This window comes from Periophthalmus magnuspinnatus, chromosome 5, assembly GCF_009829125.3.
Source record: "Periophthalmus magnuspinnatus isolate fPerMag1 chromosome 5, fPerMag1.2.pri, whole genome shotgun sequence".
NCBI classification, from domain to species: domain Eukaryota; kingdom Metazoa; phylum Chordata; class Actinopteri; order Gobiiformes; family Gobiidae; genus Periophthalmus; species Periophthalmus magnuspinnatus.
The window spans coordinates 30,260,888-30,284,671 of NC_047130.1; the positions used below are offsets into that span (position 1 = coordinate 30,260,888).

The 23,784-nt window shown below is 39.8% G+C and overlaps 4 protein-coding genes across 4 annotated transcripts; 3 read left to right on the forward strand and 1 right to left on the reverse strand.

The window, feature by feature from the left end:
* Positions 1-907: 907 nt before the first annotated feature.
* Positions 908-8,415, forward strand: LOC117371613 (sodium- and chloride-dependent GABA transporter 2-like). The gene is made up of 14 exons (XM_055222118.1): positions 908-1,105; positions 3,055-3,189; positions 3,676-3,816; positions 3,899-3,974; positions 4,489-4,621; positions 5,657-5,791; positions 5,862-5,965; positions 6,890-7,014; positions 7,104-7,216; positions 7,298-7,435; positions 7,505-7,607; positions 7,723-7,823; positions 7,898-8,068; positions 8,326-8,415. The coding sequence occupies exons 1-14, from the start codon at positions 955-957 to the stop codon at positions 8,413-8,415; spliced, it is 1,716 nt and encodes a 571-aa protein (XP_055078093.1). The 5' UTR covers positions 908-954.
* A 250-nt stretch (positions 8,416-8,665) lies between these two features.
* On the reverse strand, positions 8,666-9,970 carry ppil1 (peptidylprolyl isomerase (cyclophilin)-like 1). The gene is made up of 4 exons (XM_033966760.2): positions 9,765-9,970; positions 9,461-9,615; positions 9,317-9,385; positions 8,666-9,240 (listed from the first exon to the last, which is right to left on the reverse strand). The coding sequence occupies exons 1-4, from the start codon at positions 9,818-9,820 to the stop codon at positions 9,020-9,022; spliced, it is 501 nt and encodes a 166-aa protein (XP_033822651.1). The 5' UTR covers positions 9,821-9,970; the 3' UTR covers positions 8,666-9,019.
* Positions 9,971-10,763: 793 nt separating this feature from the next.
* Positions 10,764-14,360, forward strand: eno1b (enolase 1b, (alpha)). The gene is made up of 12 exons (XM_033967311.2): positions 10,764-10,851; positions 10,961-11,054; positions 11,161-11,256; positions 11,481-11,539; positions 11,622-11,691; positions 12,108-12,241; positions 12,322-12,544; positions 12,709-12,906; positions 13,265-13,466; positions 13,886-13,994; positions 14,120-14,178; positions 14,255-14,360. Exons 2-12 carry the CDS (start codon positions 10,970-10,972, stop codon positions 14,319-14,321), a joined length of 1,302 nt encoding a protein of 433 aa, XP_033823202.1. The 5' UTR covers positions 10,764-10,851; positions 10,961-10,969; the 3' UTR covers positions 14,322-14,360.
* A 2,332-nt stretch (positions 14,361-16,692) lies between these two features.
* Positions 16,693-23,743, forward strand: rereb (arginine-glutamic acid dipeptide (RE) repeats b). Its single transcript, XM_033966719.2, has 17 exons — positions 16,693-16,919; positions 17,794-17,842; positions 17,960-18,084; positions 18,206-18,305; positions 18,386-18,484; positions 18,572-18,652; positions 18,741-18,894; positions 18,981-19,067; positions 19,163-19,356; positions 19,503-19,640; positions 19,828-19,938; positions 20,034-21,100; positions 21,243-21,441; positions 21,527-22,217; positions 22,300-22,440; positions 22,520-22,694; positions 22,775-23,743. Exons 1-17 carry the CDS (start codon positions 16,894-16,896, stop codon positions 22,806-22,808), a joined length of 3,471 nt encoding a protein of 1,156 aa, XP_033822610.1. The 5' UTR covers positions 16,693-16,893; the 3' UTR covers positions 22,809-23,743.
* The last annotated feature ends 41 nt before the right edge of the window (positions 23,744-23,784 follow it).

Genomic DNA, 23,784 nt, shown 5'->3' on the forward strand with positions numbered 1-23,784 from the left:
AGAGCAGAATGAAAAATGTACATTCCTGCCCGGGTCGCTGTTAATAGTTTTGTATATGCTACAAAGACACCACTCCTATTACTCATGCATCCTCTGAAGTCAGTAAACTGTCAGGAAAGGTGTCTGCCTGATTACTTCCTGAGTAAAAGTAATGTCACGTAGGTAGTGTCTGTTTTTACTGAACCTATTACGATTAATAACAAGGTGGCAGTGAAAGCAGGCAGATATTTAGTAGTTGCTGTATGTAGTAGTATATTTCAGTTGCAGTTAGTATTAGGTGAATAGTCCTGACTAACACCCACATCAAGAACGCTGCTGGAAAATATATGAGTGCAAGTAACACTACAAAAACAACTAATCCAGCCATTTAAGTTAACCCCAAAACCTGCTACTTACACCACAACAATGACGACATTGCTCATCTAAAAATATATGAAAGTGATGATTCTAAAATATACTCAAGGCAGCTATGCAAAACTAAGTTAAATGACTTCAAGGTGTAAGTATCTGGTTACTTCACACCTTTGCAATTTGAGGTGTTGAATCACTTCTGATTAAAGTTTGATATCTTCTACAATTTCAAAAACAGCTGAAATAGTGACAAAACTCTGTTTAAAAAGATACACTTCACAGCACTATATTTTAGTGACTGAGATGTTCAAAGGTGGAAAAATTGCTTTTCTCTCTCGTTCATTATTCATTACATAACAAAAAAACCCCCAAAACATTTAAAGTTAAATTATTTTTACTGGGTTACCCTTCCCCCTTTGCTCATAAGGGACCATAACTCTTACCTCATCTCGAGGTCCCCCTTGTGGACAAAGTAGCTCATCTGACAAGTTTGGTAAGCCACATATAAAAACACAGCAGTGGGTGCCCCTCCTTACTCGTCAGTTGTGAAACACAAGCATCAATGCAAGCTTGGCACTGCTACATAGAACTCACATCAATATCATGGCAAGTAACCTACTCCCTGCCAAGCAGTCCCCAGAGGAGCGAGGCAAGTGGGCCAACAAGGCTGAGTTCATCTTGTCTGTGGCTGGAGCTGTGATCGGACTGGGAAATGTATGGAGGTTTCCCTATCTCTGCTACAAGAATGGAGGAGGTGAGAATCTACACAACTTACTATTGGAACTCTGTGTGTTATAGTTGAACTGAATTTTGCAGAGATGACCAGTACAAAATGCAGCATAAAAGTTTTGCTGAGTAACAACTTGTGAAGGAGATCAAAGTTAATTTAGATGAATTATGTTAACTTGGACAAAAAATTAATACATTAAAATACAAATACAAAGGTAGTTAAAGTAACCCAGTAAACATGTTTAACTGTGGGTAGTCCTGAGAGCTGATGTGGATGGCTCTGACAGGAATCCAGCAGATATCCAAATAATCTACTTTGTCCCTTTGTCCAAAAAGCCCCTCCACATTCTTCTCTAAATCCTTAAAGTTTCTGTTGATTGAAGGCTTTGTCAAAGTTAACTCAGTATTGGACAATACAGAATTGTTAGGTAAAAATACTTACATATAACACCCACTGACTTTGGAGTTTTATAAGATTTCAGTTAGGCATTACACAAAGAATGGGGCAGGGACAAGGTTTAATAACAGGCTTTTTTTGATGCACGTGTTTGCCTTGCACATGTATAAACCAACACCACAATAATGAGAAGTGCATCTTACCTCAAGGAGTCCGTTATATATCTAGTTCTATTTTACCTGATAAGCCACTTATTTCAAATATATAGAAATCATTAAAGTTAACTGAGTCAAGTTAAACATTTGAAGAAGTATTTTTGGAGTACATATATAATTTAATTCGATCCAATTTGGAAATTTGGATTTAAACTGGAACAAATATATTTCCTTTTTTGTGTCACTGCTTGGGAATTTTCCCTGATGAATAAATTAATGTATGACGTGTTCATGTTTAGATGTGTAGGCTGATACAAATAGTACAATGTCCCAATGACTTTCTATGATAACTAATAACAAGGTTGCAGTGAACCCAGACAGATACTTAGTAGTTGTGGTGTTATACTGTTATACTTGTTGCAGTTGGTATTAGATCAATAGTCCTGATACTAACACCCACAGGACCACTGCTGGTACATGTATGAGTGCAAGTATTACTAACACAATAGTACAGCTAATTAAACATTTGAATTACCCCCAGAAATGACTTCTTACACCACTAAAAATATACTAAAGAATACTAAAGCATTCTGAAATACACTCAAGGTACTGATAAATTGTTCATGTTTAGAATTGTAGGTTGACACAAACAGTACAATGTCCCTTGCAATAAAAAGTAAAAACTAAATTCTTAAAAAAAAAAAAAAAAAAGCTTAAGTAAGCAACTAGCTACATACCACTGTCAGTCTGACATTTGACAAGTGTGAAATACCTTTATGTTTTTCACAAAAAAAATCACAGTATGTTCCCTATTAACCTTAGGATAAATCCACATACAGTCTTTATGTCTACCACATGGTGAACACAATAACACAATAATAAGATTTACTTATTTTGAATTAACGTTATATCAGACGCCATATCTGAATATATTCACTGTCTTGAGGCTTTCTCATAATCAAAAAGGGATAAAAAGCTATCCCAGGGCAAACTGCCAACAGTTCTCCAGGGGGTCTGTGTTTGTGGTCCATTGGCTTCTCTTTAAGCATTCTTAATAATAATAACAATGCATCAGATTTATGTAGTGTTTTTTTTGGACACTCATTTTTTTAAGCATTCTTACCCCATGCAAGGTGAATTTAGAGCTTCAGTGTGTTCATAATGATGGGTTGTCTGCATCAGTATGTAAGACAATTCTTGGATTTCATGTACACTCAGTTTTTTCTCATTAATTAAAATTTTGAATGATTATGATTTTATTGATTTATTTCTTTATATTGTGATTTCAATACGGCTGTCTTGTTCTGTAAAGTACTTTACTTTACTTTGTGTACAACTTGTGATTTTGATGGGGTCTAGCCCCCATCTAGCAAACTATGATTGACAACTGTATTTAGTAACCAATAACTTTGTATTTTGCAGGTGCGTTCTTTATCCCATACCTCCTATTCCTGTTTACATGTGGTATTCCTCTGTTTGTCCTGGAGACAGCATTGGGTCAGTACACAAGTCAGGGAGGCATCATGTGTTGGAGAAAGATCTGCCCCCTATTTGAAGGTAACAAAAAGGAAAATGCATTATCATTCATTTTATTATCTTGCTAATTATTACAGAAAAAATATACCATGTGAAAGAAGGTAAATGATACTAATTTAAGTGTGTATCAAGGCCTCTGTCAATGGGGGGGGGGGGGGGGGGGGGGGGGTATCAGGAGAACATTTTGTTCTCAAATTTGATGTGTTAGAAACAGAAAAATCATGATTTGGGTTGGTAGTTTGAAGTTGTCAAATACATTTAAAAATCACTAGGGGAAAAGTTTTTGGGTTGCATAGGCAGGGAGTCACAAATTTGTATTGCATATAATGAACAGGTAAAAATACAAAGACATAAACATTGGCCTAACAGATGTATTACATGCGTATTTTAATTGAATGCATACAAATAAAATGGAGTAATCTAAAATGCAAATATTTCCTTTGGCATCATAACATTTAGTTTTTTGTGTGGCCTCCCTCAGTATAAATGGAGTCTTTCTTTCCACAGGTATAGGATATGCAAGCACAATGATCATATTCTACGGATGCATCAGCTACATAGTCATCTTAGCCTGGGCCTTTCTGTACCTTTTCTCATCCTTTTCGGGAGAGCTGCCATGGGCCGTATGCAACAACACCTGGAATACAAGTAAATACCTTTTAACCTGATCAGATATCATGGCTGTGCAGACTATTGTCCTATTGTGCACATGTTTTTGTGGATGTTTCAGATGCCTGTGTAGTGTTAAATGACTACAATAACACAGGCAACAGAACCTCCTCATCCTCTGTCATAGAGTTTTGGCAGTAAGTTGGATTCTTACTTTTCTGTTGTTATTTATGGGCTTTGTAGACAGAGTAGACAGAGGAGAAAAAGCAGGAGGGAAATAACTTGCAGATGATGGCCTTGGGTCAGATCTGAACCCAGGTCAAATGCTACCAGGGAATCTCTGTTTCACCTTGCACAATTTGTCATGGAAAGTCAATATGCACATACATTGCAGAACCAAACCTAAAAGAGGTCTTCCGTCATGATTTATTTACATAATACTCAATTTAACCATTGCTGTCTAATGCAAGACATTTTAACAGTTCACATAAATCACCTGATGACATCTTGTGGTGTGCACTATTGATTGCAGGAAATTTATTTTTCACACATACAAAAATGTCATCACTTCTTATGGTGTTTCTATACTACTGTGATAAATATCTGGACACAGTCACTAATGATATAATATGATCTTTTACCTTTCAAGATATAGAGTCTCATATTTTGAATCTAGTATATATGTCCATCTCACCTTGATGGTTGTTGCAGAAGGCGTGTGCTCAATATTTCATCTGGGATAGAGGACATGGGGAAGATCCAGTGGGAGCTCTGCCTCTGTCTCCTTCTGTCCTGGACAATCTGCTACTTTTGTGTGTGGAAAGGAGTGCGCTCCACTGGAAAGGTAAGAACAACTCAACAATTGTCTGTGCATGCCACAAGATAAAATTACTGGGCAACCTACAAAAGGCAAAACGTGAATTGCTGCCAGTAGAAGGTCTGTGTGAGTGGGTAGTGATCCACCCTGTTTGCAGAAGGATATGTTCTCTTGAAGCCTCAAGAAGGTATTTCGTTGGTCTTGTTCGTGGAGTTTCCAAAGCTTGTTAGTTTGAATCTATCACCAGTAACTGTGAGGTGAACCATTGCTTGTCACTGTGCCTCCTGTGTTCCAGTTCATCTGTTCCAGCTTTACACTCACCACTAACCAGACTGCATCCCACTGAGGCCTAGTTTCTAGCATGAATAATCAGAATAATTGATCAGTTGTCTTGTTATTTTTGCACTGACTCAAAGACTATATAAAGCCTAATCAAATAGTGCCCTGGTATTGAGATTACCCTGATGCTAGTCTGGTTGTATAGGTATATTTAAATCATGTAATGCAACTGTCTCAGTCGTCCGGGTCTGATCCATACTAAAAGCCAAAAGTAAAATCTGTCAACTGGACAAATTGTTGTAGGAGTGAAGAAGACTTCTGAAGACTTCTTCAGAACTGAAGAAGCGGCTTGGATGAGCAGCGAAACGTCTTCACTCCTACAACTTTTTGTCCAGTTGACAGATTTGAACTTCGTTTTTTGCCATGTGATGCAACATTACTCTGCTGACACTTGTTTGTAGACTTTCCAGTTTTTTTATTACTTATTTCAACTGGCCTATGCATGACTTGCTAAATATAAAGTACAAGTGTTGTTTTTGTACGTGCATGTTTTAAATTTTCTTGTGTCAAAATGGAAACTGAAACAGTGCTCAGACTTTAACTACTACAGATATGTAGCCGCTCCTGTGCCCGAGGCACTTAAGGGCATGTGTGATTTTTTTTTTTAATTAAAGTGTGAAACATGCCTACATGCCAGGACACTCCTGCATGCTTGAGCAGGATCAGTGAATGTGAACTTAAGTAAAGTTACTATAGAGTCATATAAATTGTGTTTTTGTTTAGGCCACCTACATCACAGCCACCTTCCCTTTCGTCATGTTGTTGGTGTTGTTCATTAGAGGAATGACACTTCCTGGAGCTCTGCATGGGATCAAGTACTATCTGTACCCGAATCCCACCCGGCTCGCTGATCCACAGGTCTGAATTGCAATTGGTAATAAGAATTATTATAAGAACTTCCATAGGAACTATTGCTTGTACTGTGCAGGTTTGGATGGATGCTGGGACCCAAATCTTTTATTCCTATGCCATCTGTCTGGGAATACTTACCACACTAGGGAGTTATAACAAGTACAACAACAACTGTTACAGGTGAGGACTTCACTGACAGAGAAAAGGACTGAACCAAGTGTAATAAAGTGTTAGGGAGCAAAAGGCAGTTTTTCACTGAAAACTGGTCAATCATCTTCCAGAAGCAAATTTTACCATCAGAACTCAAACTTTGGTCTTGTGTTTTTCTGTGATCTCTCATTCATATGACAGCCCAGAAGGTTTAGTCCTGCTGTCAGTGACCACAGAGAATCAATGGTTTAATGCAGTCTGCCATTGGGGTTCACAGTTTACACATATGAATCTGTGGCTAAAAAGAAAGAAAGAAAAGCAAATACATCAACACTATGTTTGTAATGCTTGTGTTCTTTACGTAAAATTAGATCAGACATTTACATGGATGTAGGTAGGGTGTCTCTATATAGACCTATTCATACAGTCTGTACTCTGCTGAGGCCTTTCTCTGTTTGGCACGTGTAAAATCCTGTGCTGTTAGATGTTAGGTTCTCACAAATTACACTTTTTTGCTGTTATGTTTCTATATTGAAAGTGACAGAGTTTAGCCTAAAATTCTTTACCACATGAGAAAAGATCTGTAGTATTGAAAAAACAAGATGAATTGTTTGTGAATGAGAGCTGTGCTAAGTGTTCTGAGAAAGAGCCTACAAACTGTGTGAATAGATGAGAAATGTTCCAAATTATCTGACCACCTGTGGCCCTGTTCAGAAACATGCTTGAACCAAATGATCAAGCCACACCAATTTCAGTTACATATTTTACATATGAAAGAGCACTTCTTTATTAGATTTAAACTATACTGGAATTAGTTTTTTCACTAGGCCTTTAGTTTTTTATTATATAGTTTATAAAACTCCTCTTCTGGTCTACATGTATGTCTGTAACAAAACAAAGTGTCCTCTTTAATAATAAAGTAATATCTGATTATAATATGTTCCTTATTTGCAGAGATTCCTTTTACCTTTGTCTACTAAATAGTGGAACCAGCTTTGTTTCTGGATTTGCCATCTTCTCTGTCCTGGGGTATATGTCACAGAAGCAGGGAATTGATATTGCATCAGTAGCAGAGTCAGGTATGGATAATGGATAATGCATTCGTGGGTATATATGTGGATACGATTGTATTGCTTGTGATATTATTAATACTGGCACCTGTGTGCAGGCCCTGGTCTTGTGTTTATTGTTTATCCCCAAGCGGTGACTCTTCTGCCTTTCCCTCAAGTCTGGGCTGTTTGCTTCTTCACGATGATTATCTTATTAGGCATTGACGGACAGGTACGATATAAAACTCTTATTAACTCTCCTTATTTGTATTGTTTGTGTGATCACATTTTCAATGTCCTGGTATTTTTACAGTTTGTGGGAATGGAAAGTATTGTGACATCTTTAACAGATGTATTCCCATCCCAGAGAAGAAAGGGCTATCGCAGGGAGCTTCTACTGTTTCTGATTTCTGCTTTTTCTTTTTTTATCGACTTGCCACTAGTGTCACAGGTAAGTTTTTGGAGAGCCAGTCAGACAAAATAATGGCTAATCTAGATGTAATTATCACTGTATTTTCAGGGAGGAGCATACCTTTTGCAGATCTTTGACCACTATGTGTGCAGTGGGCCAACATTACTTTTGATGGCAATCTTACAATCAATTGTTATTAGCTGGATTTATGGTAAATTTAATATAATAAAGTCTGCATTGCACACAGCTATGTTCCATTTAAATTCAAGCCTCCATGGCGTCATCCCTGCTCCTTGTTACTTTTAACCTTTTTGCTCTTGTTGTAGGAGCTGAACGTTTCTCAGATAATATTGCAGACATGATAGGATACAAACCCTTATTCCTGATTAAGTACTGCTGGTTGTATGCAACGCCTGCCATATGCAGTGTATGTATTTATAAAACTATTTTTACTTGTATACATTTTACTGTGGGTTTACTTTATGTATAATGCTGTTTTAGGGAACATTCATCTTTTTGCTGTTGAGATACAGCCCCCTGCAGTTCAATAACTCTTACGTGTATCCCGAGTGGGCTTATGGCATTGGCTGGTTTCTTGCTACCTCTTCTCTGGCTATGATCCCATTAATTATGGTGTGCAAAATCGCCAATGGAAAGGGGACTCTCTGGCAGGTCAGAAAAACTCCAACATTGTACATGCTTATAAATACCTACAATAAAAATAAATTAAAAAAACATCTCATGACCTACCACACCCACTTACACAAAACCCTATACACTACCATGGCAGTATAACCAAAGTACATCTCATTGCCTTGTACTCAACAACTGCAAATGAAAAATTTTGTTAATATAGTATACATCCTTTGTGCCCTGGTGTTTCTTGTCTGCAATAACCATAAAGATCTTATTTCCATTTTCCCTTCTAGCGGATCAAAAAAATCTCACAGCCAGCAGATGACCTTCCAGTGACTGCAAAAGAAATGATACGCCTCAATTCATGCATCTCTAAAGAATAATATTGCATTTTAATATTTGTAAAACACAGTATTTGTATTTTGTAGAGGAGGAATTAACTGAAAACTTGAATTTTATACTTTGGACAGTTGACCAAAGGAATTCTAAGGTTGTTATAAGGCAAGGTGTTAAAAAGCTATGGAAGTTTACTATGGAAAAGTTTAGAAAATCACATGCATTTTATACATTGTTTGCTAGTGTCATTTTTTACTTTTGTGGTGAGACACTACAAATTTATACATTTTATTTTAATTCATTACACCAGCTACCAGTCAATCTGGTATATTAATACTTGTTTTTGTATTTTATCTTTTACTAGTTTTTAAGATGGAACTTGTATCTAAATATAAAGTAAATTTATCCTATAAAAGAAGAACATTTTGTATTAAGACACTGTTACTTGCTTTGTTAAATCAATAAAAATTGTGGCCTCTTTTCATCTATGGTTCACACATAGGCAATGAAATTTTAAACACATTTATTTGAACAAGCGGCTTGGAAGAGCAGTGGAACGTCTTCACTCCTACAACCTTTTGTCCAGTTGACAGATTTAACTTCAGCTTTTGCTATTTATTTGTTTAAAAAAAATGTATAAAAAGGACAGGTTTAAGAGGATACAGTAGCTCTAAGTATTTGGATATCATCCACAGGCCTATCTTGACTGTTGGTTTCCACCATCCCCACACGGTTCAGGACTCCAATCCCTTGACATACTCTGCCAAAAATTGTGTGCTTCCCATCGAGCCACTGAGTTGGGGCCAAAGTGAGAAAAAACTGACTACCATTTGTGTGTGGTCCTGCATTAGCCATGGCCAGGATACCAGCACCTACAGAACATAGCACACATTATTAGGTTACAGTTAATATTTGGTTTATTGTAATTAAGAAAAAAACCGCACTCGCCAGTAAATTTGAGCTCAGGATGCAATTCATCTTCAAACTGTTTGCCAAATATAGAGGCACCTCCTCGACCTGAAACCACATCAATGATTGGCATTCATGATACTTTTTTAGGCTATTAACTGCAAAACATTAAACAAAGATGACCTGTTCCTGTTGGATCTCCGCCTTGCACCATGAAGTCTTTGATTATTCTGTGAAATTTGGTGCCATTATAGTAGCCTCTCCTGGCCAGTTCAGCAAAGTTCTTGCAGGTGTATGGGGCATGATCCCAATACAACTCCACTGTGAGGGTTCCCATCCTGAAAAAGTTGATGTTATTGCATGACGATAAAACTGCCTACAACAAACATATTCAAAAATCAACGTATAATTGTGTTGTGATTGTAAACATTATAGGACCAAGTGTTACAAACTGATGCTAGCTAGTTGTGATCCACGTTGTACTTACGTCGTCTCCAAAGCAACAGTTGGCGGCTGCCAAGTATCTGGAGGAATCCCCGACATGATTACCACTTTGATTAAGCCTTAAGTAAATCGATTTTGATTTTAAAAAGTGCGCAGTTTACGAGAGTATTTTCATTCATCGGTGCATTTCAAAAACATGAACAAAACGACTTCTTCTATAAGTGTGGCTACTACTTCCGCTACACAGATGCTACATTGCCCTCTAGCGGACATATAATTCTCAAAGCATTAAAAAGCTTTTGATTTCTAACTGCCTATATCAAGTCAAATGCATCATTAAATACAAGAGCTTTAAAAACAGTAAGTATCTGTAATCAACTAGGTGTTACGGTTTAGTGTACTTAGCTGTATTCTTTTTAACGATTTAATTTTTTCTTGCTTTATTTATTTATTTATTTATTTGTTTTGTTTTGTTTGGTTGGTTGTTTAAAAATGGCATTGAACAATAAATATAGCCTATCTCACAACCAAAGTTAAACTACAAAACACCAACAACCAATCACCAGCAGAGGGAGCACCTCATCAAAACACAAATAAATAGATATAGAAATTGAAGCATTTACATTGTACATGATTCATAGATATTCCTAACTCACTAATGACATAAATGTTGAAATCAAACCAAATGAACAAAACATAGGTGTTTTTATTTGGATTTAAATATTTTAGTAATGTGCTATATCCTACAGAGGGCGGCAACATGAATGTCAGACATTCATCTTGCATTGTAGCAGATAAAACTTTCTTCCAACTTCACTCAACGGACAGGTAACGTCAATTTTGATATATTTATTATCTGTTAACAAGTTCGTCATCTTTTTTTCGTGCCATTCTTATGAAATCACCCCAGAATATTAATAGTCTTATTCCTGCTAGTGAATTTGTCTCTGTAAATTTAAACCTCCTTTGACAGATGCAGCAATTTCTACTTCCTCCAGCCCTGAGATTAATCAGATGAGGAGGTCTAATCCAATTGAGCTGCAGCAAGTCTGTTAACAGCACTCTAAGCTTGCAGCTAGGTCAGGATATTTTTGTGTGAAATCTCTGAGGAAGGAAGAACATTGAGCCAGGTAAGATGTCATGTTAGCAAAATGTATCAAATGTTGCAATTTGTAAGTTAAATTATATTTCGTGGACTGTGCATGGGAAATATAACAATAAGTGTACTCTTTTTTCAAGGGCAAAACCATGTCCATTCTGGGGATTCATGCCAGAGAGATCTTTGATTCTCGAGGAAATCCCACCGTTGAGGTTGATCTCTACACTGAAAGAGGTAAGTTGAAATGTAGGTTATCTATCCTTGTGCATTGTGGCAGGGAACTTTTGTATTTCAATAATATAATCCTGTAATTAACAGTCTGGGTGAATGCTGTTTCCAGGCCTGTTTAGGGCTGCTGTACCAAGTGGTGCTTCAACAGGTATTTACGAAGCTTTGGAGCTCAGGGATAATGACAAGTCTCGCTATCTTGGAAAAGGTTTGCCTAAATTTTGTATAATAACGTGATAATAGTAGAGACCAACTTTGTTCTGATTCTCAGAGTTTTAGTTTTTTCTTGGCATTTCAAATTATGCAAATGAACTTCCATCAGCTGTACCAGACCTTATGCAACAAAATTATGAAATTGTATTAATAGGATAATGCATGCCTTGCTGTTGCTGTTTTTTTTTTTTTAGTTTTTTTTTAATCCTTTTAAAACAGGAGTCTCTCAAGCTGTACATAACATCAATTCCATAATTGCACCTCATCTTGTGGGTCAAGTAAGATGCTCATATATATTTTCTCATTTATATTTAGTTTGTCATGTGATCCCAATGTTTATTGTTTAATCTTTGTATTTAGAATGTTTCTGTGGTTGATCAAGAGACTATTGACCAGATGATGATTGCCCTGGATGGCACTGAGAACAAAGGTAAACAACCTATCAACTACAACAATTAATTACTACAATTATTATACCTACTGTTCCAGCCATTAAGCATGTAGCCTATATTTGATGAAGTATATTATAAATGAACGTGTGCGTCATAAGTGGATGTGGCATGTGTGTATGTGTGTATGTGTATATGGGTGGGCTCAGTGTGCAGGTGTATGAGTCTAGGTGGGCACACAGTTTTTGACCACACTAAGCCATGCGCCTCCTTGTTCTTGATAAAGTATTTTGTAATCAATAAAGTTTATCAGTCAAATTGCTTGGGAATGCGCACATCAATTCTAAACACCCAGTCAAAGTGGCATTCAGTAGCTACTACTACTGCTACTACTACTACTACTACTACTACTGGTACTGCACTTTTGACCATTTAAATCTTTCTTTTTGGAATACAGCCAAGTTAGGTGCCAATGCAATTCTTGGCGTGTCGTTGGCTGTCTGCAAGGCTGGTGCTGCAGAAAAAGGTGTCCCTCTTTATCGCCACATTGCTGACCTGGCAGGAAACCCTCAAGTTATTTTGCCAGTGCCTGTAAGATGTTATATTTCACACCTAACCTAGCATCAAGTGCAATTTTCTACTTAATTTGATATATCCTCTATATTATCCAGGCTTTCAATGTGATCAATGGTGGATCACATGCAGGCAACAAATTAGCTATGCAGGAATTTATGATTCTGCCAGTCGGAGCAACAACATTCAAAGAAGCTATGCGCATTGGAGCAGAGGTCTACCATAATCTCAAAAATGTCATCAAGAAAAAGTATGGGCAGGATGCTACCAATGTAGGGGATGAAGGTGGCTTTGCTCCGAACATTTTGGAAAACAAAGAAGGTACAGAATATACAACCATTTCATTTAATTTAGATTTCTGTGCAAAAACCATAAATAATGACAAATGATGTCATTAACTTGTGTTTTTATAAGCTGCTAGGGCTGTTGAGTGAAATGTTTAATTAGAGTTTTATTAACTGTCTATTCATATTTTGACCTTATAGCTTTGGAGTTGCTGAAGGAGGCTATTGCCAAGGCAGGATACACAAATGAGGTGGTGATCGGCATGGACGTGGCTGCTTCTGAGTTTTACAGGAATGGAAAATACGACCTAGACTTCAAATCTCCAGATGATCCAAGCCGCTATATCACTCCGGATGAGCTCGCTGACCTCTACAAAAGCTTTGTGACAGCTTACCCAGGCACGTTCACTTCCATTATAGTCAATCTATATAATTTACATATGGAGCAGTTGTATTACTTTGCATTAAGGAAATTTGTTACAAAAACCTATGCATTTAAGTAATCTATAAGGATATAGCCACCCTTTCCTCTGTACTTATGCTTTTACCCTCAGGATTTATAACATTATACTTGCATATTGTCCTTTGATGCATTTCAAAAACTAGAATAACACAAAATTATGGTTATTACAGATAAAACTTGCAAGAGATGCACTAAGTAAAAATAATAGCACAATATAGGTACCAATATACACATGTTCTACATAACCTTGTCTTAGTTGCTTTTTGTAACTGTTTTTTCTCGCTGTTTTTTTAGTGGTGTCCATTGAGGATCCCTTTGATCAAGATGACTGGCCTGCGTGGTCTAACTTCACTGGGAGCACTGACATACAGGTGGTTGGAGATGACCTCACTGTTACAAATCCCTCTCGCATCTGTAAGGCGGTGGATGAGAGGGCCTGCAACTGCCTCCTGCTTAAAGTCAACCAGATCGGCACTGTCACCGAGTCTATGAGGGCGTAAGTCAATAGTTCATAAGGCATACTTTTTGAAAAACATTGAATATGAATATACTTTGTTATATTTCAAATATATTCAATGACATGTTAAACTAATGTAAAAATAATGTGGCAAGGAAGGATGAGGAGATATATTGTATTGTATAAAAACTAATCAGCGAGGGCTAACAAAAATACTGGAAATGAATGAATCTTGCTGTGTTATCAGTGTTATTTCTGAAGTTTTGTGCACTATGCGATCCTCAGCAGGCACATTTTGCACATTTGGTGGTTTGCCATAATGCAATCTGCATACCATTATCATCAGGATAATACAAAAATATAGAGATTTTTGTCATAAACACCCCTAATCTGGTGATGATCTGCTAAATTTGCATTATTTGTTCATTGCAACTTTCTTCCCATTGGTGCTTTTACAGATGCAGGATGGCCCAGGAGAGCGGCTGGGGGGTCATGGTCAGCCATCGCTCTGGAGAAACTGAGGACACCTTCATTGCAGATTTGGTGGTTGGATTATGCACTGGACAGGTGAAGCATGCCATAGTGTGGTTTTTGCTTTAGAGCTGGTTTCACTTGTAATAAAAAGATGTTTTTAATATATAGCCTAAATACTTGTTTGCAGATGTTATAAACTATTAATGTAATCATTTTAGATCAAGACAGGTGCTCCTTGTCGCTCAGAGAGGTTGGCAAAATACAACCAGATTCTCAGGTAAGTGTTAACTAGTGTAATCACATTTTGGCATATAAATAAAGCATGCTTTAAAAAATACAAATTATGTCCACAGGATTGAAGAGGAGTTGGGAGACAGAGCCCGGTTTGCTGGGAAGAACTTCAGAAAACCATTAATGTAACTCAACAAAGAACCAACCTTTTAAATCAAATTATACAATGTGATGAAATTTTAAGACAAATTATCAGTGGGAGTCAGTTTAGTAATAACATTGTATTAGCTACTTTAATGAGACTAAATAATATGCCCATATATATGAATAAATACTTTAACAAATGTTAATGGAACTGTTACTAGAATACACATTATCTGTGTCTGAAACATTTTTAATTAGGCCAACACAATGCATTATGCATTCTTATTAATTACAGATGTGGACCATGGCCTTGGGACCTGAGCAAGCAGCCCATATTTACAGATACAATTATCCGTAGTCTCCCAAACCTTGGTTCCAAGAGGAGCAATGTGGTTTTCGTCCTGGTCGCAGAACACTGGTTCTATACTCTCCATCAGGTGCTTGAGGGCTCATGGGAGTTTGCCCAACCAGTCCACATATATTTTGTGGATCCGGAGAAGGCATTTGACCGTGTTCCTCGTGGTGTCCTGTGGGGGGTGCTCTGGAATAACGGGTTCTGTAGCCTTTTGCTAAGGGCTGTCTGGTCCCTGTATGACCGGAGCAGGAGCTGTGTTCGCATGGCCAGCAGGAGGTCAGCCCTGTTCACGGTGCATGTTGGACTCCACCAGGGCTGCCCTTTGTCACCAGTTCTGTTCATTGTTTTTACGGATAGAATTTCTACATGAAATCAGGGGCTGGAGGGGGTCTGGTTTGGGTACCACAGGATCTCATCTCTGCTGTTTGCAGATGGTGATGTTCTGATGGCTTTATTAAACCAAGGCCTGCAACATGCACCAGGACAGTTTGCAACCGACTGTGAAGCGGCTGGGATGAAAATTAACTCCTCTAAATCCGAGGCCATGGTTCTCGACTGGAAAAAGGTGACTTGCCCTCTCCAGGTGGGTGGAGAGTCTCTGCCTAAAGTGGAGGAGTTGAAGTATGTCGGGGTCTTGTTCACGAGTGAGGGAAGGATAGAGAGTGACATTGACCGACAATCTATGTTCCTACCCTTGCCTATGGGCATGAGTTTTGGGTAATGGCCAAAAGGACAAGATTGCGGATGCAAGCAGTCGAAATGAGTTTCCTCCGCAGGATGGCTGGGTGCTCCCTTAGAGATAGGGTGAGGAGTCACATGGGAGAATCTTGGAGTAGAGCCGCTGCTCCTCCACGTCGATGCCTCCTGGACGCCTCCCGGCAGAGGTGCTCCGGGTGCATTCCAATGGAAGGGGGCCCCCAGAAAAGACCCAGGACACGCTGGAGGGACTATGTCTCAGAGCTGGCATGGGAACGCCTCAGGATCCCTCCAGAAGAGCTGGGAGAAGTGTGTGTGGAAAGGGAGTGTGGGCCTCCATGCTTAGACTGCTGCCTCCTCGACCCGGTCCAGGATGGATGGATGATTCGTAGGCCTACACAAGCCAAAGTGAACATATACAGCCTCTCAGCCAGGACACATTTTAACTTTATGCTTTCTTGTAAAGTTATAATCCAAGTTGCTGCACATAAACCGTATGACACCAGCACCTCAATCATTGCTGCAATCTTTGTGCCCTGATTCTGTTTTTGTCCAAAAAGAAAGTAGGCCTACAACTGAAAGCATATTCTATTTTTTCTTTCAAACTCCATTAAAGTGAGCTTGTCACTCGGGCACACAAACAATCTGGCGCACACAAACTAATGGCCTGTGCAGTGATGACACGACAGGACCAGGCCCAGCACTGAGCATTCAGCTGGCCTGGGCGGGACTAAACCAATGCACCAGAGCTGGTGCTTCCTTGTCAATCAACTCCAAAGGGGTAATCTGATTGGTCAATTTAACACTAGGGCCCACATCTTGCAAATTGAAGGCCCAAGAAAAAAGGGCATTTCTAAACGTGTAACTCTAAAATAACACAGAATCTAAGAGGATGCGTTTGTTTTCTATTCACAAAACTTTAATCCTTCATAATTATATTATGTTTGAGATAATTTTAGATCTCAAAAATAAAACCAAAACAAAACATAACTGTGATTTAATCGATGTAATAAAATAAAATTGTTGTATTTTAAAAATTTTTTTGCTGAAATGTCTGCAGCGAAAACCTTGCTGTCCCTGAATAGTTATAATTATAATAATTGTGATTCAAATGTAGTCGTGATTATCCTTTTCTAAAGAATAAGAAGAATAACAGAATAACATTTTCGCTATAATAACAATGTGAATAGAAAATACTTGCAGGATTGTTTTTGTGCAATTAACCCTAAATTGTAGCATTTCCTCTTTGATTGCTTACAAAATGCTGTTTAATGGTGTATGTGGCGCTCACTACGCCACACTTGATCCATGGATGCCTGTGCAGCAGCTGATGAGCAGAGCCATTGCCTGCTGATCCGCGGCACATGCTCAGTAATGTACACCAGACAACTTTGAAGGCTGGCTGTGGCTGCCGCTGAGGTCACTGCGCTGGGAAAATAGACTGACTGCCTCCACTACACCGCCTCCATTTTGAATAGCCATGTAATAGGGGATTCGCATAGTTTGTGTGCGTATCGCCCACTGCGCTGCGTAGTGTCAACAAGCCACATCCAAACATCCCTCGACATGGACGACCTGTTCAGTCCGCGGAGGTAACTTAATCAACTCATTACATGCTATTACCGCTGAATGTTTTGTATTTTGCATGTTTTATGGTTTGTCACGGCACTTTGGAGATGCGATTATGTGGAATACTCGCCGTGTCAGTGGTCACGAAGTTGGTGTCTGGCTAACACGCTAGCCAAATAAAATCGCTGCGTTATGTTACTGTCTCGTTAGCAGCTAGCTGATCGTTCGTGGTTGTATACTGTAATGTTATTGCTCACTTTACCCTTTCTTTGCGTAAATAATTCGAGGTAATGTCGTGTAGTAAACTGTGCGTCACTGGATTATTGCATACGCGTTAGAGAAGACGGAGTATTGGATCGCCTTTGGGCTTGACCTGTATATTTACATGGTCGTCTATATGCAGCTAGCAAGGTTAGGTCAGCGACATGTTGTGAAAGCTAACACTGATGAATTTAAGGCCTTTCGCACATTTTGGTTAACTGTGCTTCGGTGTGAACGCCAACCTGTTATTACGAAGCCGCACACACTGTTCTTGTAATGGTGACCGTAAAAATTTGCAGCTCAAGTGTGATTGATTGACAGTCATTTGCGGTAGCCAGCGTCGGGTTTCATTCATGTAATATAAGGAAACGTCGCAGGTCACGGCAGAGATTGGCTCTCAGTGATTGTGGAGGCGGGATGTTCTCGCTGAAACCACTGTCTACTGGAGGAGGGCTGCGTGCAGATATATACAGTGTGTGCAGCGCGGTCACGTATTGATTTAACGCCTGGGTACATTATCCAATAATAAACAGTAAACATGTAGTAGAGTTGCTCGGGGCGACAGATAAATCAGTGAATAACATTGTAGACAATACATTTATAATTAAATAGAAATATTGTTATTTCCTATTGCAGGAGCCTGAACAGCACACAAGGCGAGATAAGAGTGGGGCCCAGTCATCAGGTAAATAATCAAGCAATCATTATTACAGATATTTCCTTATTCATCTAGCCTAAATAACAGCCATTTCAAATTTGCTATTGTAAATTATTGCTTTTGTATTGAAATATTAATTTGCAGGCCAAGCTCCCAGAGTTACAGCCACGACCTCAGCCTTGTTTGCAGCCACAGACTGAGAATGAGGAACTTATGTGGACACCAGGTGTCAACGACTGTGACCTGCTCATGTATCTCCGAGCAGCCAGGTGAGACCTTCACTGGGGAAGATGTCAGATATACTGTCTATTACATTTTACAGTAGGATACATTTGGCATGATTAGTTAGTCATGTCCATGTCAAAAATGTCTTTTCCACACATATAACAGGAGCATGGCAGCATTTGCAGGAATGTGTGATGGTGGATCCACTGAGGATGGATGCTTAGCAGCCTCTCGTGATGATACCACGCTCAATGCACTTAACATGGTAAGGCATTTAAAATATGTTCTCAATATTTCTTTGTTACATATAACTGTTAAATTAAAATCCCTTTGATTCTATTGTAGCTCCATGCAAGCCATTATGATGCGGCAAAGGCTCTCCAGCGCCTTGTTAAAAAACCACTGCCAAAACTTATTGAAAAATGTTGGTCGGAAGATGATGTGGTAGGTTACTTAGTACACTGTAAATGCATCCATACAAAAATGTAATTGTTTTTGGTAATTTAATTAAACTATACCTCTTCTTTACAGAAACGTTTCATTAAAGGCCTCAGGCAGTATGGAAAAAATTTCTTCCGCATTCGGAAAGACTTTCTACCCTGCAAAAAAACGGTAGATTTAGTTTTATCTTTATGCGGAAAATATTTAGTTGTGTTGCTTTTTTCAAGTCATTAATGAAGTATTATATTATTATAAACAGGGCGAGCTGATCACTTTTTACTACCACTGGAAGAAGACTCCTGAGGCTGCTGGAACCAGAGCATATCGACAGCAGCGGCGCCAGCCATCTGCTCGCAAAGCCAAGACACGCTCTGCTGCAGCTTCTTCAAATGCACCATCACAAAATTATTCAAGTTAGTCATATTGTTTACTTGTTTCCCATTGTGCATGAATGACCCCGAGTCATTAGTTTGATTTAAATACATTGATTTCTTTGTAGATGAAGCAAGTTCAGCCAGCGAGGATGACCTTGATAGTGAGGACAGTGAGCAAGATGTTAAGAGCTGCAGCCATTGTGGTACAACTAGTATGTTCACACCTCTTTCACTCAAGATTTACAACGTTCCCTTAATGTTCCATAATTGCACTAAATACTGTTTTACATTGCATTTCTTTTATTAGACTCAAAGGATTGGCACCAAGGGGGCAAGAACAACCCTGTGTTGTGCACACGCTGTCGCACATACGAAAACAAACATGGCTGCCTTCCACCAGCTCAGAAATCGGGCGGCTCCTTGTACATGTTCAAACCTGTGAAGGAGGAAGAGGAGGTGAACAGCAAGCATGGCATGAGGACACGGCGGAGCAGAGCACCTGTAAGCCTGAGGCTTCAGCTTTCAGACATGTTTATTGCATGTAATAAATGTGTATCAGGGAGTCTCAGACACCAGCTAAATAATTTAAGCGTGAAAACAATTTAAATACTAACAGTTTTTTTTTTTTATTGTAAACGATTTTACAGCAGTTATCATCTTTACGAAGTGGCCACAGGAGAATCACTGGCTCCCCCAATAATGATGATCGTAACAGTCATTCTGGGTGTGCTACAAGAGCATCTGCTGCTGATAATAAAAATGACTCCACAAAGAGGACAAACAAGGTAAAGAGGGACAGACTACCTCATATAACTTACATTATTATTTTGTGCAAACTATCCAAAACTAAAATATAGCTATTACTTTGTTAGAAAACTGATTATTTTTTGGAGAATAGAATGTTTAAGTTGGTAAATTTTACTTGTATGACATAGAAAGTAAAATGTTCTATTTATGTTATTATTTATGTAGAAAATAAAGGAGGAGGTTGTGTCACCAAAGTCAACTAAAAGAGTTCGAGAGAGCCCAGCGATTGAACCTGATGAGTCAGAAAAAATCACAGCTAAAAGACCAAAGACTCAGGTGGAGGATTCAGATTATTTAACACAAATATTTTTGCTAATATTTAACAAAGAATTCACATACTATATTAGCTGAGTTGTTATTTTTTCTCATAGGATCCTCAGGGCTCCCGATCAGAGGGAGAGGCTGAGATTGAAGAGGAAAGCTCGTCAGAAAGCCGCAGTGCTCAAGATGATGGCAGCAGTGACACTAAAGATATTGATCAGGACAACCGCAGCTCATCTCCTAGCATTCCCAGCCCTCAACAGGGCAACGAGAGTGATTCTGACTCCTCTGCGCAGCCCAACGGCGCTCAGTCAGAACCAGCTGCCGCCTCTTCGGCAGGTGATGCATCAGCTTCACACAATGTCCCATGTCAAGGGCCTGCTATCATTCCTGCACCTCCTCAGAGGACCCCCTCTTCTGGCTCTTCCCACAGCCCTCCGCCTCCATCCACGGAGCCACTTCAAACAAATCAGACAACCACTCCCTCCAACAGCCATCCACAGCCTGCTCCATCATCTGTAGCTGGTCCACCAGGGCAGGACGCTCCTCTCTCTGCACCATTCCAAGTCCCGTCTGCGGTTAACAGTGGAAGCCCACAGCCCCTGCCTCTACAGCCATCCCAGAGAGCACCAATCTTCTATAGAGAGCCTCAGCTTCCACTGAGTCCTTTACCAGGACCACAGATCAAACCCCCTCCAACAACACCCATCCCTCCTTCACACAAACAAATGCCACATCCGCCTGCTGCCCCATACCCACAGATGCCAGCCAACCTGCCTCCTCCTCCTGCCCTGAAGCCACTCAACGCTCTGCCTAACCAGCACCCCCCTGGGGCAGCCCCTCCTCCTCTGCAGATGATGCCACAGCCTGTGCCCACTCAGCTGCCCGTCATCTCTCAGGTGCAGAACCTTTCTGCCAAAGGCATGAGTGCTCCTCATCTACCTTCTGCACCCAGCACCATCACATCTGTTACTGTATCTGCAATCAGCCCCATTCAGAGCCTTCAGTCGTCGCTTCCTCCTCTCCGACCCTCAGGCCCCACAGGCTCACAGGTTCAGGTGAAAGAGGAGCCACTGGACGAGATGGAGGAGCCAGAGAGCCCACCTCCTCCCCCCAGGAGCCCCTCTCCACAGCCAACTGTGGTTAACATGGCCAGCCATGCCAGCCAGTCTGCTAGGTATGACACTGTACAGTCAAGAAATCTAATGATAACATATTAGTTTTCACTTAAAATTCTGTGAAGTTGATTAACATGGTAAGTTGTCTATGCTAAAAGTGATATTTAAAATGACATCTTAGTGATGCTTTTGCTTTTCTAGGTTTATTAAACACCTGGATCGTGGCTATAACTCCTGTGCAAGAACAGACCTCTTCTTCACTCCACTATCATCCTCAAAGCTGGCCAAGAAGAGAGAAGAGGCAGTGGAGAGGTCCAGAAGAGAGGCAGAGCTCAGTGCTCGACAAGAGCGGGAACGAGAGAAGGACAGGGAGAGGGAAAGGGAGGTAGACAGGAGCGCAGTAAGTGGTCTTCAGGGTATGTTATATGTATTAAGATGAAGTGCATAATAACTACAACATTTGTATACTTTCTGTTTGGCTGCAGAAAGCCTCCAGTTCCTCTCATGACAGTCGAATGAGTGAAGCTCAGATGACAGCTCATGGGCGGCCCTCCTTTGAGCAGCCTCCCACCACAGTTGCTGCAGTTCCTCCATATATTGGCCCTGATACTCCTGCCCTGCGCACACTCAGTGAATACGCTCGGCCTCACGTTATGTCTCCCACCAACAGAAACCATCCTTTCTATGTGTCGCTGAGCCCCGGAGATCCCCTTCTAGCCTACCACATGTCTGGCCTGTACAGCACTGATCCTAGCCTTCGGGAGCGTGAGCTCCGAAACCTGAGAGAGAGAGAGCTGCGTGAGAGGATGAAGCCTGGATATGAGGTCAAGGCCCCAGAGCTGGAGACACTGCACCCCTCTGCTAACCCCATGGAACACTTTGTCAGACACGGGGCTCTGGCTCTCCCCCATATTCCCGGGCCTCCTCACCCTTTCGCACCCTTTCACCCTGGGCTTCTGGAGCGTGAGAGGATGGCACTAGCAGGACCACAGCTGCGGCCGGAGCTGAGTTATGCTGAGCGACTGACTGCAGAGCGCCTTCATGCTGAGAGGATGGCCTCTGTGGCCACTGACCCAGCTGCCAGGCTACAGATGCTCAATGTGACGCCCCATCACCATCAGCACTCACACATTCACTCTCACCTCCATCTGCACCAGCAGGACCCACTCGGCCAAGGTCTGCCTCCACAAAAGAGTGTATGGAAAAGCCTGTTATAAATCAGCAGTCAAGTTGAATGTTGCTTTGGTGTCTTTTTTAGGTTCCAGTCCCCATCCTTTGGTGGATCCTATGGCACCGGGGCCACGTCTGGCCAGATTTCCTTTCCCTGGCGGACCAATCCCAAACCCTCTGCTCAGTGACCTGCCTCACGATCATGAGATGCTGAGGCACCCATTGTTTGGTGAGTGTTTTTTCTTAATGACTCTTGTGTGCGTATGCTGCAGTACGTCGGGTTCTATGTAATGAATGTCCTTCTTCAGGACCTGCATATCCAAGAGAACTGCAGGGTCCGATCCCTCAGATGTCTGCGGCCCACCAGCTCCAGGCTATGCATGCCCAGTCTGCAGAGCTGCAGAGGATGGCTATGGAGCAGCAGTGGCTACATGGGCATCACCTTCACGGAGGGCCTATACCCAGTCAGGAAGATTATTACAGGTAAGTTATCAGGTTTAAAAACTAAAATATTTAACAATATATTTCACATAGTAACGCATATTCTCTATTCTTTTATGAAGTCGGCTGAAGAAAGAAGGTGACAAGCCATCGTAACTATTAGTTGGTGCATGCTAATAAAACTATACTAGTACCCTAAAGAATACTGTGTACCCAATAAGAGTGTAAGAGAATAATGGATGTTTGTTAATATCTGCTTTTAATATATTTTAGAAGAAAAATCCTAGTGTATTGTTATGTGCATTCCTCGTATAGCACTTAATGGGACTGTCAAAGTCTGTCAGAGATTTTCATATCAACTCTTTCTACTAGTTTTATCAAATCATTGAACATATTTAATGCTGAATCTGAAAAGTGACAGTTGTTTCCACAAACTGTTTCACAGTTTATAACTAAGTGAAGAATAATGATATTTAGTAAAGGATATGAAAACCGTACATCTTTGGGGTTAACTTTAGATATCTATGGTTTTAAATTTGTTTCAACTGTATCAATGGCATTTAAAATCAGTGTTTGGATGATTGTAATGGACCTAGCATGATTCAGTCTGTTTCCACTAAACTAGAGTAGCAAGTTGCATTGTTGTTTAGAAAGCATAGTCTAAAGTTGGTTTACTCTAAATCTGCTAAATATTTGTGTAAATCCTGAAGTTTTATATCTATCTTTTCACACTTTAACTGAAGCTTTTATCCTTTGTTTCTGAGAGTGTAAATATTACATGTTCACAATATTAGATGAATCAGTTCTATTGATATAGCAGTAGAAGTGAACTGTCGCCCCCTTAATTTAGCACGAGATCGTTAAACCATAAGCTATTACATAAAGTATTATAAGGTGATGTAATAATTCATTTGTCAGGAAACTTATGTTAAAGCCAATACTAGAGTTGACTAAAATGTTTAATAAAAAATGAACTCCTGCCATTTTAATTAAATTTGAACAACTGCAAAGACATTTAATATTTATGGGACATAATATAAAATTGTATCCATTACATATTTATTTCAATAAATTACTCTTTTGGCACAAAATCTTTTTATTTCAGATTTTTAAAATCTACACTGTTCCCATT